Source organism: Ciconia boyciana, chromosome 8, assembly GCF_034638445.1.
Source record: "Ciconia boyciana chromosome 8, ASM3463844v1, whole genome shotgun sequence".
Classification (NCBI taxonomy): domain Eukaryota; kingdom Metazoa; phylum Chordata; class Aves; order Ciconiiformes; family Ciconiidae; genus Ciconia; species Ciconia boyciana.
This window is the reverse complement of record NC_132941.1, coordinates 15145305-15162873: the sequence shown is the minus strand read 5'-3', so window position 1 is coordinate 15162873 and position 17569 is coordinate 15145305. Positions and strand designations below refer to the sequence as shown.

The window sequence follows — 17569 nt, the reverse complement described above, 5'->3', positions numbered from 1 at the left end:
GATCTGTTCCTTTAGTGGTTCTTTTTGTCTCTGATAGACATCATCCTTCCTCCACCCCCACTTGACTACCTAGGTACAGTGAATCCCATTCTGAGATGTTTGGCTGCCACTGCCCTAAATACTCGGGCCTCTGACTTAATAGATTTAAAGATGGACACTTCAGAACTATTCTGCTTAAGTCTGGGCCTCTGTCATCTCATCAAAGTCTTTAGGACCACATATAGATTCATATAGGAATTCCTAAGCATTACATGTAAAGTTGGAACTGAACTTACTGGAGCAGAAATACGATTTACCTACAGTCAATATAATACTGTTGTACATAAACAACCTGCTTTTGCTTTCCACCTTTTTTTTGATCCTAATTGCTGTAACTCATTTCTGCCATGTTCTGCCATCTGGTGAAAAGCAACACAAGCATTAACTTTTTTTCTTTCCCTTTTATCAGCTTCCAACTTGTCAGACATGAAAAAGTGATTTAGTGCAAACGTGTGCACTCCTTTTGGATGAAACAAACAGGAGCTAAACCAAAATTCTACATTATGATAATCCGTTCCCATGATTTTGGACTTATTTTTTAAAAAAAAGACAGTGGGTTGCATCCCACTTTACTACTCTTACTTTATTATGGCAGACTGATCTCACATATAATTTTTTAAGTACCCTTCCTGCTTGCCTACAGCAGAAGAGGAGAGTTAATAAAGAAACTTGTATTGTTCAGACTATTTTATTTTAACGGCAGGAAAGATGAGAGCCCAGTTTTTTCTCTATTTATAGAGCTCCCTGCCCTGCAAGATGCAATAGGCCTACTCTGAACACAGGGACTGCTGCTTGATTGTGGTATTTTGACTGCATAGTTTGAAAGACATACTGCTCACAATGTGACACTGAGGAGATTAACAGCATTTAGTTTTTCTTAGAATTAGTTTTGCTTCAACTGAAATAGGTCTCATTATTCTGCTGAAAATCATCTGACTTGTTATGCCCTCCACAAGCAAAATATTAACCTATTTTCTCCCTGCAAGGAAACTGCTTACAGTTTTTATTGCTGGCTTTGTTTCTTCTAAGTACCAGTTCAATAAGGCAAATTGGCCATTAACGTTTGTGCTCTTGGAATGGCTGGGGGAATAAGTATTCCAGTTTGAGGACAAACGTTTTAGGGGCACTTTGATATGGGTGACAAAAAATTGAACATGAATGTACTTTTCTTCAAGAAATTCCCCTAATGAGAAACAAAAAAACTTGGAATGTATTTTTTAGATCTCTTTTCTTAGACCGTGAAGTGGAGATGCACTTAAGGTACCTAACAAAGGGATTTTAGAAAAATATCTCTGAATTCTCTCCAAGGGTTGCATGTTGCACCACATTTGTAGGAAATGTTGCTTTGATACTCTAACACCCTTAATAGTTTATCCTCATTAATATTAAAAGGGAAAGCAAAAAGGATGAGAAGTGATGAGAGATTTTGAAAGAAAACTGCTATGAAAAACCCTAATTATTTTTTTACTATTTTTAAAATTATATAAGCTATTGGGAGCAAAAGGAAAACTAATATTTTCTTGAGGAAAATGGAACATTTTGAAGACTCAAGAAAATATTCTGATTTGAAAATAATTTGATAGATATAGACATAAAGTGCTATTCAGCTTTCCTCTGCCCTTGTCTTCATCAGGATTTAGAGACACTTAGCTGTTTTTATGATTTGTGACATTCAACATGTAGGATTGGATCCACGACCTTAATACAAAAATACTTTGCACAGAACATAAGAGCATGGAAGACAAGATTATTTGTAATATTCAGAGAGTGAAAGGGGGTTAACAGTAACCACAAAAAACATAGCCATGCCTGGATGATAAATATGTATTTTTAAAGTTTGATATGAAATTTTCAATGACGACAAGGCTGCAGAAGTTTATGTCATGTTTTCTGGAGCAGGAAGTATTTTTGCCATGGCAGCTTCAAGAAGCTATTACTAGCTCAACAAAACCTCCTCACCATGGAGTGAATCTATAGGTTCCTTTGGAAGGTACTATTTATTGCATGACACAGGGGACTATCTTACCTCTGCAGTGTCCCACTGTGGATGTGGAAATATGAAATAATGTATTTTCCAATTCTCTCTATAGTGCGGTCACATTAGATCAAAGTTTTGTGAAACTATCAAACTACAGTCTCAACCATAAAAAGCTGATGTATGTGTAACTTCTTTTTTAAAGCCAGCTGCTGATAATAAGGATAGTATATTCATGATCCAAACACGGTTTTTTAACAAGAAGACAGGATTCTATAGCTTGAAAAGATGTTAATTTCTTCATTAGCTTTCAAAACAGTCAAAGACTACAATCAGCAAAGTACTGAAGCACATATTTATGTCCTTTTACTGTTGACAGGACTTCAGGCACTTTTAAGTTCTCTGAAATATAAATGAAGATAAAGCTAAGCATGTTCTGGACTGTTGAGTATCAGCTCTTGGTGAAATGGTGCTAAATCTTGAATACAAGCAGGCCCTCAGATACTGAAAAGTGCACTTAAAAATGTTTTATAGATTTTATTTTTTAAATTCTGAAAGACTTCGCACTATCTACCTAGTAAAACTTTTCGAGTGTCAACTGAATGCCCAAGCATAGCTCTTTTTGATTTTAGATCATAGGGAATTACACAAATGCATCAATGGAAATTAGTAGGAAATGTGACTGTTCTTAGCCTTAGAAAATATGGTCAGGAATAATAAAAGATGCTTACTATCACAAACCTCATAAGAGAATCTCTCTCCTTCTTTCTTCTGCTCAGTGGATTGCAAGTCAAAGGCATTAGACAAAGACATGACACATTACAGACAAAGCACAAAGCACATATTCTACAAAATTTTCAGATACAGGCAAAACATACCAATACATAAAAAAGCAAAGTATAGTCCAATACAAACATTAAAATAAAGCTGGCACTACAGATTACAACACAAAACACCCAGTGCTGGTTGAACTTTACAGATCATTAGCATGTTTCTGTGAAATAGCATTAGGTCTTTCTAGTATTGTCAGGACATTAAATAGTTCTTGTAGACTTTTTTTTTAAAAAACATTTTTACTTTCTTTGCAAGCAGAAGTGAAGGCTGTGACTAGGTTGAAAGCGTGATGCTAATGATCTCTAAGGAATTTTGAATGAACCAGGAAACAAATATGACTCACCTCCTTTCCTCCCATGGACTCGAACATTTTCTCAAGCTGGACTCTTAATTGTTGAATGTTATTCATCAAGATACAGGGCTACAAAGAGAGCACCAAACGTGAGAATGTGCATGTTATGTTCCTTTTATGTATGAATATCTGTATTCACAGCCTCTGGGCTGAAGACCAGTTCTTCGGCAGCCCTACACTCATGCAATTGTATTTTTTAGAGAGGGATCTCAGGTTCCCGGCCACTGCTGCCTCCTCTTCCTTCTTTAATTCACACTCCTCTTTGCCCAGTCAACAAACCCACTCAGCCAGTGACTGCCCATTATGCCCTCGAGATAGTCTTGCCCCACAGGAAACTAAATACCTTTTCCCAACTAGCTGGGCAGTTTTCAGATCCCAGTATTTCACATCCTGAACCTCATATCTGTTGTAGTTGCTAGTCATACTTAATACAATTACATCTGGTGAATTAATGCAAGTAGTACATTATCGTCTCTTTGAGAGTAGACACAATAATGATAAAAGTACTTTGGCAGTGAAAATAGACTGGAGGAAATTGAATGCCAGATTGCTTTCTAGACCCAGTTTTTGCAGGGAACTGTGACAGCACTGTAACCCAGATAATGGCTGATGCTTAAGTATTTGAATAAATCAACAGGCAGTTCTGTTAATAACAGAATAATATTTCAGAAATGTACATTTGGTATTGCTTGAAAAGTTGGTGAATGAGGTAGGCAATAGAATTCTGTAAACATATTATGTTAGTCTAAAAATATTGCTGTTTAAGCTCATTTCTTTAAGGCAGAACACAGAGCCACAGTGTAAAAGACAGCAATTGCTGGACAAATATAAGGTAAAAAGAAAAACATGGATAAAATTAAGCAGCTTATTACAAAATTATGGAAGAAAGGATCTATTGCTAGAATTTTGTGTACTCAGATGACATTATATGCTAGTTTGGTATGGTGCGGGGAAGCAATAAGACAATACTCGCTAAGAGTTCTGGTTGGCCGAGGTCAGTGCGTTCTAGTGCATGACTAGATTAATTTAGACACTGAAGTAATGCATTTCAATAAAACACATATACTTTTTCTCAGACAACAAGAAGGTGATGGAATGATTACAGTGATTGATACTTGTTTGTACCTTTCTAGTTAATAGCATGTTCCAATGTAGTGCTGAAACATGGTGGGATTAGATTTTGGTATTCAAAAGATAAATAACATAATTTAGCTTTAATGAGTTCTACATTACTCTCAAAGGAATTTGGTGTCAGAGTCCTTCTCAACTGAAGCAAAAAAAAAGAACTTTGATCTAACTTCTTAATACTTACATTACTGCTTCCCAGTAAAGCATGCTATTTGGCCTCCTGCAAAAGACAGCTGGTTTTGTATAATGGTTGAAATATCACCTCTCTTCCTGTCTCTTGAAAAATCCACAAACCCCACTTCTTCTATTTGTTTATCTACCTTCTATTAATTTATGATCACTAAGACTGAGTCCTCCTCTCCTGTTCTATGTCCTCTCTTCTGACATATTAATTATTCTGGAAATTATCTGCAATATCACAAATCCATGATTATGCTTTCTGATGGGGGAATAAGTAGGTGAATACCATGTCTTGGTTCTTTCGTTCAAAACAAGTGCAAATGCCTTTGGCAGTATACTGAAGCTATGAGGTAAATACTTTATACTGAGGCAGTTTTCAAAGTTTCCTTTGAGGCTAGCGAAGGTTGCTCTTTTGCCTACCTTGGCTCAATGGAAAATTGAGCTCTCCTAAGCCTACCTTGGCTCAATGGAAAAATTTCTATTGCTGTCAGTAAATAACAGAACCAGAGCTTAAAAACATTCTCATTTTACTATTCCATTATCATCTTGTCCTTCAGAATACTCTGCAGCAATTTACAGGAATCAGACAGCCAGATGCAACAACACATAAAAGTGAGTGGCAAGTACAATACATAAAACCAGGTTTGTTTGTAAACTCTGTCAGAAGGTGGAAGATAAGAGGATGTTTTTACATTAGACACATGTCTTTATGAAAAGCACCTTTGGTATGCTTTTATTTGAACAGTTTATGTGCACATTTTATAGTGTTTAATAAAAATAGTAGAATATTTGACTTGAAAAAGAATGCCTAAATCTAACTTTAATAATAAAAAGTATTTGTTTTAATCTCTTCTGTCAACTCTAATGCAGGAGATGGACTTTTAATATAACTGAGATCATCAGATCAAATCGTCTTTTATTAAGCTAAAAGTATATATTTCAAAAAGGTAGCTTTTGTTAGACGTAAGTTATGTCCCCCAAAGTCATTTGATATAATACTTTATATCATAATATGAGATTAATTCCATCTAAAGCTTTAGCAAAGATTGGCATACCAGGGTAACTTTAGAAATCAATCACTCCAACAATTAAAAAAATCCCATTGGACAAGCCAAAGGACTACACAAATAGTTTGACTCGATGACTCAACACTATATATTAAAACTCATTTTTTCTAGAAAGCAATAAGCTTTATTTAATATTAGCATTAAATCAAAAGAAATGGAAAAACATAGCTACAAAATTTATTTCTTTTTTACATTAAATTTTGAGAACAGTTATGGCTCATATTGGGTCAAATACAGAGACAGATTATTTTAGATGAAGCTTGGTTTGGACTGATTAACATTAAAGTAGAAGACGTGTAATGCATTCACTCCTCCATACTGGGGGGAGAGAGTGTTGTGTTCTTTTCAGCTCTGTATTTGCCCTGGAGGAGAGAGAGGTAAGGAATATGTAGAAGGTGTATCTGTAAAGTTAAAAATGCATGAAGATTTACATCCTGCTGGATGCGGAAAAAAACTGGCAATATGTTGTGCTGGTTTAGCATATATCAACTGGTATCCAGTGACAGGACGTGTGGGAATGGTTCAAAGCTGTGTCAGGGGAGGTTCAGGCTTGACATTAGGAAGCACTTCTTTATCAGGAGGGTGGTCAAACAGTGGAACAGGCTTCCTAGAGAGGTGGTCGATGCCCCAAGCCTGTCAGTGTTTGAGGCATTTGGACAATGCCCTTAACAATGTGCTTTAACTTTTGGTCAGTCCTGAATTGGCCAGCCAGTTGGACTAGATGATGGTTGTAGGTCCCTTCCAACTGAAATAGTCTATTCTATTCTGTTGTACTCTATAACTGGCATGTTTCCTAGTGTTTCTACAGCTATAAGACTTATTCTCCTTACACAATGATTGCCAAACTTGGCCTGGTGCTTTTACTCTGTTCAGATGCTGAAAAGATTTAGTACTACCATAAGAAAGATGTGTGGATACTTACTAAAGTAAGTCTTTTCAATGTGTTTACTGAAAGGGGCTTCAATGTTGAAAATATCTGAAGTGGGAAGTTAAATCTAAGACATGACACGTCTATGTAAATAAAAGTCACTCCTCTGTAAAAACTTGTATATAAAACTTCTACTTAGTAATAAAGTTTTGAGTTTGGTATTTTTATTTATTAATTCTATTTTAGACAAAATGGTGTAAAAGGAACAGAATGGTATAAGTCTCTCCTAGCAAATATATTTGCGGCCTGAAAAATTAATAAGTTTAGTCTTTTGTAATGTTGCTTATAAGAAGAACCATCAATAATTGATATTTAGCTGCAACAGATGTCTTTCTGAATTCTGTTATTGTGTGTATGTTGGTAACCTCTAGATTACAACACTGTCTCACACTACAGAGAGCAGTGGCAAGAATGAGCGCGTCCTCAAGCCATGCACAGGGATGTGACAAATATAGCTGAGATCTGTGTATGAGCTACATAAGGGCTGTACTTTTAAAGGTGAATAGTATGAGGATGGTGCTGCAGTTATTTATCTAATCGTAGATGGATACATCTGTACAACATACTACTAAACATAGGCGACATAGTGCTAAATGTTGCCTGCCTAAGGAGTACTGGCTTTGATTGAATATCAATGATACTGAAAAGTGTTTACAAGAACAATTTTCCTTGGTCATGTTAAGCTATTGATAATGTCTTGATTTGCTTAACCACATCTTTAGTGTCCATATCTCATTTGTTTCTGAGTCCATGGCAATCTGGTCCTTCATTAGGGAGTCCCTTGTAAGCAGTGAGGCACATGATTTTCTTCTCACTGCTCATGGATAAAGCACAGAGAGTGAGTGGTAGTAGCAGAATTCCACCTAAGTAGTAACTAATTCCACCTATTCCAGCTTTTACACAGCAATCTAAGCAGCTATGAAAACATGCTGACCTTATTAAAAAATAAAGCAAACCAAAAATATCTTCCTCTGTTCATGCTTTTTCTCATACAGAAAAATGATTACATTTTCAAAAAGTACAGTAAGTCATTTAAAGGTAATTTCTGAGGCAGAAACAAAACGCAGCTTTTTACTCACCACATTTTCTTTATCACAATATGAGCTGAAGTAATTTGAAATAATTACGGCATACTGAAGAAGCACTTTGTTGATAGTCTAGGAGAGGAGAAGAGTCTTTTAAATGGTAAATTTCATAATGTAAAATAATAATAAAAACCAAAAAGGAGGTTTATATAAAGTATAGATTTTACAGGTGCTTACACATTTAGTATATAGTATTTTTTTAGATATAACATAAACAATCCTGTGAGCACATTTTCAAATCCCTGCACAACAGATGGTGGGTTGTTCTTAATGGAATGTAATCTTCAATAGCAGAGATACTTTAATTTTAGTCATACTGTTTTTGAGAAGAATTGAGAGCTCTACGCCTTGCAATGTACCACATACTTAATGGAACAGTAGCAAGCCCAGAAAATCCTCTGGAGTTGCAATGCATAGATTAAAAATATAATGGAAAAATAAGACCAAGGGAGCACTGTTCAAAGCCTGCTAATATGAGCTTACCTTACAATAATAATGTAAATAGGAACTTTGTTTGCAAATGGAAAACTGTTGCAACTGAAGAACAGGAATAAATGTAAATGCAAGCTTTTTTAAAGCCATCAGGACTATTATGGAAATCTAAAGCTTGTGAGGAAATGTTACAATCCAAATAGAAAGCTGGCGTAACAAAGTTGAGTTTATAAAAAAGCAGGTGAATAAGAACTACCACCTTGGAGCTTCAACCAACAATACTTTATCGCCATACCTTGAATTTTTCTTTCCCTTGTGCTGACTAATTAGATAATTGCATTTCACGGAATTGCTCCATTAACGGAATTGTAATCAGTGCTTAGCAAGAATAATAACTGATTGTATAACATATATAAATATGAAATCTCAGAGAGGATAGAACTTCTCAAACTGGTAACCGATTTTGACAAAGTAGATGAAAAATATTCTTAAGCCACAGACAGCATGTCTTCCTAAGGATCCCAGTCAGAAATAGAAGAGATTAATTCTAAACAACATTGGAATTAGCTTTTAAGTACATGGCAACACAATGTCACTCTCTCTGAAGCTTAGTTGAGATGCATTGATTTTAATTTACCTTTGCAAATCTTCTCATTAAATGAGATAGTGCTTCTGGATTAGGACACTCCAGTTTCCTAATAATCTCAAAGCTTTGATTGAGCTGTGTGAAGACATCAACCACAGAACAAGAGAAGAGGGCATGATCTGATGTTTGCTGAAACTAGAGAGAAACATTCAAATGAGTTAATACTCATTCAGAGGCCAGAACTGTATTAACTGATTTTCTTACACTTGAAATTCTTCCTAGAGTCATAAAAAGTAATAAATAAAAAATAATTTAAAAAATATTGCTGATAATACTGAGAAAAGTGGCTTTACACATTTCTATTACTCTCAAACCTCTTAAAAATAAAAATGAAATTATCTTTCATGACATCAGTATCGCATCAGAGTTTAATGAAACCATAGACTGAAGTCCATGAGGAATTTAGGCAGATGGAATTAGAACAGGAATTTGTCCATAGGGTTATCTTCCAAGAACCGTTACTGACTGCGTATCTTATGAGGTCTAACAAGGATACTGTGGGATCAAATGTACTTCTGGTTTTGCAATACTAAGTAACTGTCTTAATACTTCCTTTATTCTTTTCTTTAAATAGTAAAGGCTCACCCCATCTTTTTTGTCTCTTTCTAGTGCTCCGTGAAGAAATTCCATTGAGACATCCTCATTTTCATCCAGCCACTGAATGACAAAAGGTTCAAACCACCTGAAAATTAAAAACAATTTTGTAAAATTAAGTAAGTACATTTCATAAAGATCCTGAGAGGGCAGATACTATACCACCCAGCAGTTTGGCATCTTGTGTCTTCACATCTGTTCTAGTTGTTAAAAAGTCTATCATCCTAGAAAAATTTTTGTCACCAAAGACACTGGCTACCAAGAAGTCTTTCAGGCTTCAGTTTCACAATACTCTAACTGGTCTACCCCAATGATGTAAAATTAGCAGTAGCCATCAGAGAAATGTGTTCATATTTTGCAGGGGATCGTATTCTGCACATTTTTTAAATTTTAGAGTGTGTTGGTTCTTTGTTAACTTTTATTTGTATGAGAAATAACTTGGAGAAAACTTTGCTTTTATAAAACATCAGCTGTGTTTTATTTTTCTTTAGTTTCTTTAAAAAAATTTAAAGCAATAACAGGCCCTAACCCATCTCAGCAAATCAGCAGACTTGCAGAAGATTAAGGAATGAGATTAAGGATAGCTCATATAAAAACGCAGGATTGAATATATCAATTGCAGGAGGAAAGGCGAAAATGAAAACAGCAGCTGAATATTAACCCAATGGAGTAAGAATAATTTCAGTAGTATATTCCGTTAGCATTGTATCTTTATCCAAATTTGCGTATGAAACAAATGCAGGGGCCTCTAACTAATACTGCTGCTGTTCCCACATTTCATACCATCCTCAGGCATTTTCTGACAAAAATATTTTGTCATCTATGAAGACCTGCAGTTACAACAGTTGATAAAGAGTCCTATGAAATAGCTAATAGCACTTTTAATACCTGGACTCTTTCATTTGATAGGATGAAGAATTAAAGAGGAGGAAGTGCGAAAAGTAAAGAGTTATCAGTGCCACACACCTTGAGATCTTGCTAAAACTTGAGCATAAATATTTGACCATAACAAACCTTGCACCAAGCCCAAACTCATGGCACACTTCCCTATACACTACTTACAGAGAGTATTCAGGCACTGCATCCTTGAAAGCAGACAGTTCTCGCACATATTCATTATAAAACCATTTCACTTTGAAGTGCAAATTCATATAATCTGTGCTTTTGCATAACCGCTGCTTTTCATGTTCTGTAATAGAATGAGTCAAAATAAAAGCATTTAATAGCATTCTAACAGTAAATAACATTCTTGTGCCTCAATGCACTAGTGACATAATAATACAGTACTTGCATTTTAAAGCACAATTGGTTTGATTTTTTTAGAGGTAGTAGTACCCACAGTTTCAATCTTCAGGTTCTGAGTACCCTTAGGAAAAACAAGACAAAACAAAAGAAAACAATGACCAGACCACAAATTAGGCTTCTCAACTCTCTTCACTGCAGGGAGGAAAACCCACAAACTTGCTGACTTCCTGTTCCTTAGATGCTGCTTTGGTTGTTGCAAAATGGTTAAGAGGCTGTGCCAGGTTTCAAGTTAGAACAGAAGTATAGCTGTGTAGTAGCCAAATGAAGTAACAGCTATAAATGCCAATCCTATATGAATCTGTGAAACCTGCATTAGTAAATGGGCTGCATTTATCACATATAGTTAAGAAAAAGAAAAAGGAGGCAACTCCACAGCTCTACAGCCATCTGATTTATACATGGCACAAGTAGAAAAGCTGGTTTAATAAAGTGTTTTCTAAGTTTTTCAAATGGGCTTCTGCACATTCTCAGCGTCCTCCTGTTTTCAACATAACGGATATGCAGATGATCATGGATCACAGGAGTCATGGAGCCACCTGGAACCACTTTCTGCATTTTTAAAGTCTGATTTAATTAGTTTGGAACAAATGTCCGCCTTTCTTCCAGGATTATGATCCTTAGTTTAGCTTATCCACAATGCTCTGCAGTCTTTCCTACCCAGCCACTGCAGGCCCTGGACAGCTCCATTCTTTCACTCCATTAGCTAATGGGCACTTTATCCTTGCTCAAATCTTTCATTTCCTTCTCCCACAGCAGGAAACCATGGCTCCACATATCTTGGGCAGAGTAATCCTTCCTTCACTTACTGCTCACAGCTTCCTAAAATCTGCACAGGTCTCATCTGTTTGAGGTGTCATGTCACTTGCACATTCTTCCTTAAGCAAAAGACTAAACTCTTTTCCCAGCTCCCTTAAAAAGTGACCTAATACAGATCCTCAGCAGAAATGACATTCTTGCATAAACAGTACGTATTAAGAACTCACCTCTTCAAACCTCCTTTTTGCTCCTTACTTCTGCTTGCATCATAACATAGTATTACACAATTTTTTCATATATATTTGGATGTGAACCTGATTTTATATAGCAGCAGGAGCATCCCATCCTCTGTCATACACACACATGAATATACCACTCAGTTCTCTGTCAGTGCAAATGCACTGTGAAATACACATTCTGTGTTTTTCAGATCTGACCAGGTACATTAACAGCAAATTTTTAGTTTTGTTATTACACCAAATCAGCACTCTAGTAATATCACCGTGCCATACAAGAAATAAGTGTTTCAGAAGCATATTATTATGTAGTGAATTAGTAAGTTTTGTGGGAATCAGCTTATGAAGTGCCCCTGTGGGGTCTTATTGCCTTTTTAGCATTGTGTTAGCATTTTCACCTTCAGTGCCTTTATCATCACACTCCAGAAAAATAAGTAAATCAGTTGCTGTCTAAATATTATATTTGTTCATGCCCAATTGCTACTTGAGAGTACTACAAATTCTCCCTAGCATAATATAATTGGTTACTAGCTTTAAACAGAACCACAGAGAGAAAGATGTATGTGTACTCTCATGGTTCTTATTTTCTATGGACCTGAGGAATCTTATTTTTTTATTCTGGTAGGAGTTTTTCCACAATCTATTATTGCAGACAGCTAGATAACCAAACACTTGCTCAATAAAAGGCAGTTCTTACAAGTGATACCAGTCTTTGACTGAGAACAATTATCTTACTGCTATCAAATTCACTGCACGTCTACTGCTTAAGTCATTATCAAGAAAAATCTGTCTTATATTGAATCTCAATAAAGTGGAATTTCTGAAATGAATAGCATTTTTTCATTCGAGTGTTGCATGAATGGATTATTGGATTATACAATGCAATTTAAGAATGTTTGCTATAGTATCACAAACCAAGCAAATGCTTATTTCAATTTTAGAAATGAGCTGCTGCCAACAATGGGCAAACTTGTCCAGGAGGGTACAGCTTATGCAATAACATTCATTTATATTTTCTCTTTTAAGTTAAGATCTAAATTATAACACATTAGAAATGAGCACAAAAGTCATTCATGAATAATTGAGGTTTTTTCTCCAGGCTATTATACCTTGGAAAGAATATTTCAAAAGAGTCTCCTAGGATATTACTTGTAGCTACATGTAAGTGAAAAACACATCCTCAATTCCTAATATTAACCTATGGACCATTGGAAAATAGTTCACAAGATCTACAAAGTCATTTTGTATCCATGCATATCACCTCTTCAGTTTATATAAACCAAAGAACAGAGAAAACAGGTGCCCATATGAGTCAGCCCATGACAATTTTAACTGGATGATATTAGATGGGTTTACCCACAGTACCCATGGATTTCAGTTAGAAAGCATAGGAACATCACTGTAGGCATTCTAAATTCAGATTAAGACCCATGTGTTGCTTTCTTAATTTCTGAAAAACTTGCACAAGTTAATGCAAATGTGAGACAACACAGGATATATGTATGCAGTTTGGAGATCCGTGTCTTTTTTCCTGGAAGAAAAGCTGGCACCATGTTTTCCTATACAGATATATCCATTTTGGACTTTCTGGAAGACAGGTGTAGTAGCTGCACAATACAACTCTCTCTACAAAAGTCCACTCTTGCTTTGCAAAATTATTATAATACTGAATCAGCCTTGAACTAAACCTGGCAATTGTTTGCTGTGCAAATGTGCTCAGCAGAGATTCTGATAGAAATACTAGACCTTTCTCATAATTGATTCTAGATAAACAGCATCTCCACTATAGTAAACCTGATATTATTGACCTTTTTTTTTGCTGCTACTTTTATGAAATGTTCCTTGTAGCGCAGCATATTTTTATAAGCATCTATTAATCTACTGAATTTCATAACAAGGACATTTGCAGCTCCCATTAGTGATAATGGCACATTATTCTATATTACTGTATCATGAATCAATGAAAAAAATACTGATAAAATTTCTGTAAACTGTAAAATCTGTGAACTGTAATCTGTGTGTATGGGGCACTTTAGCTGCTTTTATCTATCGCAGTTCAAGTAAGAGCATCTTTTTTACAGTATTGATTACACTGTGGGGTTTTTTTTTAATATCTCCTTAGGGGTAATGCTCTAATGCACATATGCTTTCCACAGGTTTGCAGTAATAAACATTGTAACTGCAACTACAATGAAAACTGTATAAAGAGTCATTCCATCTCAGTTGTAGAAATTACAATTACAGTAACACCTTTAAGAAGACTTCCAGTAAGCAATAGCACTGAGAAAAAAAATATATCTTCTGTTCAGGTGCTGTTTGTGTAAGCAAGAAAGAAGAGAGATTTTTAAAAAAGACTATTATGTGGAATGCATTAGTATATGCAAATGTGTTTGGTGTGTGATTAAATCAGCCACTGACCTGGTGACACTGTATCTAGCAAATAATCTAATTGCAGACAATTGTTCTTTTACAGAAAAACGTATAAAGAGATGTTGTAGGAAGGACTATAATCCAAGGTACTTTCCTCACAGGCCTGTGACCAAACAGCAATACTTTGGAATTATGTTTGATTTCTTACTCATTTTCCCAGCAATTGCTAAAGAAAGCTGAGAAGATTTTCTTAAAGCAGCAAACAAAAAGAAATTGCAATACAACTATTGTGTTTTGGTCTGATGTTTGTAGTGTCATAGTATTTTGTCAATAAAGTCATAATGATGACTTATTAAGCAGAAACATCTACATGACACTAAAGACTTAACAAACTGGAATAGAATCCTGTTCACTACAGAATCCTTTTCCCTTTTTAACCTGGAGGTAATAACATAACTCTGAGTATCCATGTAATTTCTGATAAGTATTAGCTGCTAAAAAAGGAAAAAAGGGTAATCTAACAACCTTCATAAAAGCTGAACATTTTAAATATTCAGGTAATCAATTTGATATTTTGTTCAACTCTAATTTTCCCTTGTTTGGGTACAAAGGCTGAGAGCAACTTCTTTTCTACAGAAGTTTCCTAGCCACTGTTTTTTGTAACAACATACAGTTAAACTCCTTGAAGGATTCTAATGAGGTGGTTTTAAAGAATATTTCAAATCCGTATGAACAAGAACTGCAAGAAGGAAATCTGTCTGTAAAAATGAACAAATTGACTAGATAGATGTAAATATATATGAATATTGAAAAAAAAAAAGCTTGTCCAGTTTCCAGGCTTTAAAGATAATGTTTCAGAGATGAATAACTACAACAAAGAATATTTATGTGTAGCTAATTATATCACAATCAGTTGGTTTGACTGTTACATACATGCTATTGCACTACAGTTTATTAAAATGGAAAGGATTGAGACTAAGCACAAGGGAATTGTGTTTGGATTAACTGCAAAATTTCCCATCAAAAATCAGATGCTATTTTCAACCATTGTAACATTATTCTATGTGATTTGCAATAATTACTTACTAATCATTCTAGAGACTACCAGCTGCATATTTTGTCTATTTCTTTCAGAACTGCTGTTCCAGAAAACCTGCTATTTCCAAACTTTCAGTCATATAATTGGGAAGTATATGCATAGCACAAACTGAGTATGGCTAGTGGAAGAAGAGGTCCTAAGGAAGTCCTATGAGGAACGATATTGGTTGAGTATGAATTGGTATTCCTCCCTCTGAATCACTGTGGAACCATTACACCAGTATGATGCACCTGTGTTTTGGGTACTTGATCCCAATGCAATTTCCCTACAGTACAGGAGTTGGTTGCTATGCCATTGCCTCTTTTAACATGGGTATTATGCTTACAGTGCTCTAGACTTAATCCCTGTACTGCTGAAATGAACTGGAAGACTCTAATTGAATGTAACATATTGGATCAGGCCACAAATGAAGAAAAATGTAAACTTAAACAAAGTTCATAACCGATTTAGAAGGCAACATTACATTCTACTAGACATCTCATCCCAGGGTTCTTGTACTTTGCTAAAGGCAATGGAAGTCACTGGTTATTAACTGAAATACAGAGCAGGACACAACTAATTGACAATTATGTATAATTTACATTGATTTTGATAATGTGAAATACTGCTGGTCTTTCTGAAAGGGCTCTTTGTGTCAAGATAAAGATAATAAACTGAAAACTGAAAACCTTCTGTCATTACGTCCTTTTTTGGATTGTACTTACAACTGATTTACAACTAAAAAACCCTCTAATTCTCCTTTTAAAAATATTGTGTCTGTCATAAAAGACTTCTACATATTCAATCTTTTCTCTGCATTTGCTTGGAAATTTTAATCAAAATATCTTTGAACACTTCACAAACATAATGGATTACACCTTGAACATCTCTGAGGTGATTATATTCACATTTTACAAATGGGAAACTGAGGTATAGGGAGTTCAAGTGAATTTACTAAGGGAACATACATAAATTATGAAAGACAGTGTAGATCTTGTTCAAAGATTTCTTAACCAGAGTCATATTTCCTCACTGAACAGAGACCAGGGAAGGAAGGCAGACTGTCTCATTCTGAATTGTGAGAAAAAAATCGATTTACTGTTCTTTTTTGTCTTCTTGCCTGCAGTGGAAGTGGGCTAATCAATCCTTGACTTAATGCAGTGCACTTTAAAAGCTGATATGACATTGCCCTTTATATTCAAGGAGGAGCTCTCAAAGTGAGAGGCCATTTGCTCAGAGTGCCCTGCTTTGCTTCGCATTTCACAGCAGGTACAAGTTGAGTTCAAGGCCACCTGCTTAGCATCTGAAAAGGCAGAGCTATACATTACTTTTGGGAGAGGTAAACTGCTTATGGGAACTTCAAGGACGTCAAATACCAACGTTACATACTACCTAAGAGATGCAACATGTAATATCATAAGGGATGTGTGAATCTGCTGCAAACAACCGTGTTTTCTACTACAAAATATTGCATTTGCCATTTTTTACCTACTGTGTTATATTGCCTAAACATTTCAAATTACTTTAGGCGAATTAACTTTGATATCTTCTTAACATTACTGAGTTGCTTTTTTTACTCCTTATTGAAAATTTAGCGTATTAGTCTCATCAATTAATTACTACTTCACAGCCAAATACTTCCAGAAAATTGGCTGGGTATATCACCAACAGGACAACTCAAGATGCAAGATATGCAGCTTGATTAAGCATAAAGTTGCTCTGTCCTGCTTGCAACTAAGACAAAGAAAAATGCCAGTAGAGCAAATAATTTAATAAGATCAACCTCAGTATAGCTTTTACACTTCAATATCACATCAGAGTGAAATTTGTGTACCATGAAAGGTAAACAGATCAATAATATTCAAAGAACAAACACTCAGAGATAAAATTCTGTCTTTAGATATATACAGCTACTATTGATTACAGAAGGAAATAAGTACTTACTTCCAAGAATGGAAACAATCTGAATTGTGCTTTTTTACTGTTAGTGTAATTCTTGCTTTGTACATGAATTGACCGCGGAAAGCCTAAGGAAATGCAAGCTATGAATGGAGCAGAAGAAATGGTCCATCCTATCTGATATGAGATCTATGGTGATGATTAAAGCCCTGGTTCTGAAGAATATGATGGAAGTTTCAAATACTTTGTACTGAAGTTTCAACATTTATTCAAAGTAATCACACAATCAGAAAGTAATAAAAGAGGAAAAGTAGTGCTGGTATATGAATCCAGTTTACATAGATTTTGGCTTTCATAAATCTCTAATATGTATAAAAATAGCAAAGCAAAGAAAGAATACACATGCTTCTTGGAAACCACTGCTTCTCAGAAAATGTTATCACATAATTAAATGCTATACTGTAATGCTTGAATCTGGGAGGAAAAAGAGAAGGTAATAAAGGCAGCCTTCATTGTATGGGGTCTTAACTGCTGAATACTCAGCTTTGCATCTTCAATGTTATTCTTATGACAGGTTACTCTCATTTACTTATTGCTTCATTTTTTAAAAATTTCTCCTGCCATGAAGGAAACATTTAGACTTGATTCTCTGCTCTTTGGCTTGT

General features: G+C 35.2%; 1 protein-coding gene across 1 annotated transcript in view; it reads right to left on the bottom strand.

Moving 5' to 3' along the window:
- UNC13C (unc-13 homolog C) overlaps positions 1–17569 on the bottom strand; it is a 187269-nt gene that overhangs the window by 35895 nt on the left and 133805 nt on the right. The window contains exons 18-22 of the mRNA XM_072871143.1: positions 10323–10449; positions 9252–9348; positions 8658–8801; positions 7583–7660; positions 3192–3269 (exon numbers count right to left, since the gene is read on the bottom strand). Of these exons, the coding sequence (XP_072727244.1) occupies positions 3192–3269; positions 7583–7660; positions 8658–8801; positions 9252–9348; positions 10323–10449 (524 nt within the window). The remainder of the gene's footprint in view (positions 1–3191; positions 3270–7582; positions 7661–8657; positions 8802–9251; positions 9349–10322; positions 10450–17569) is intronic.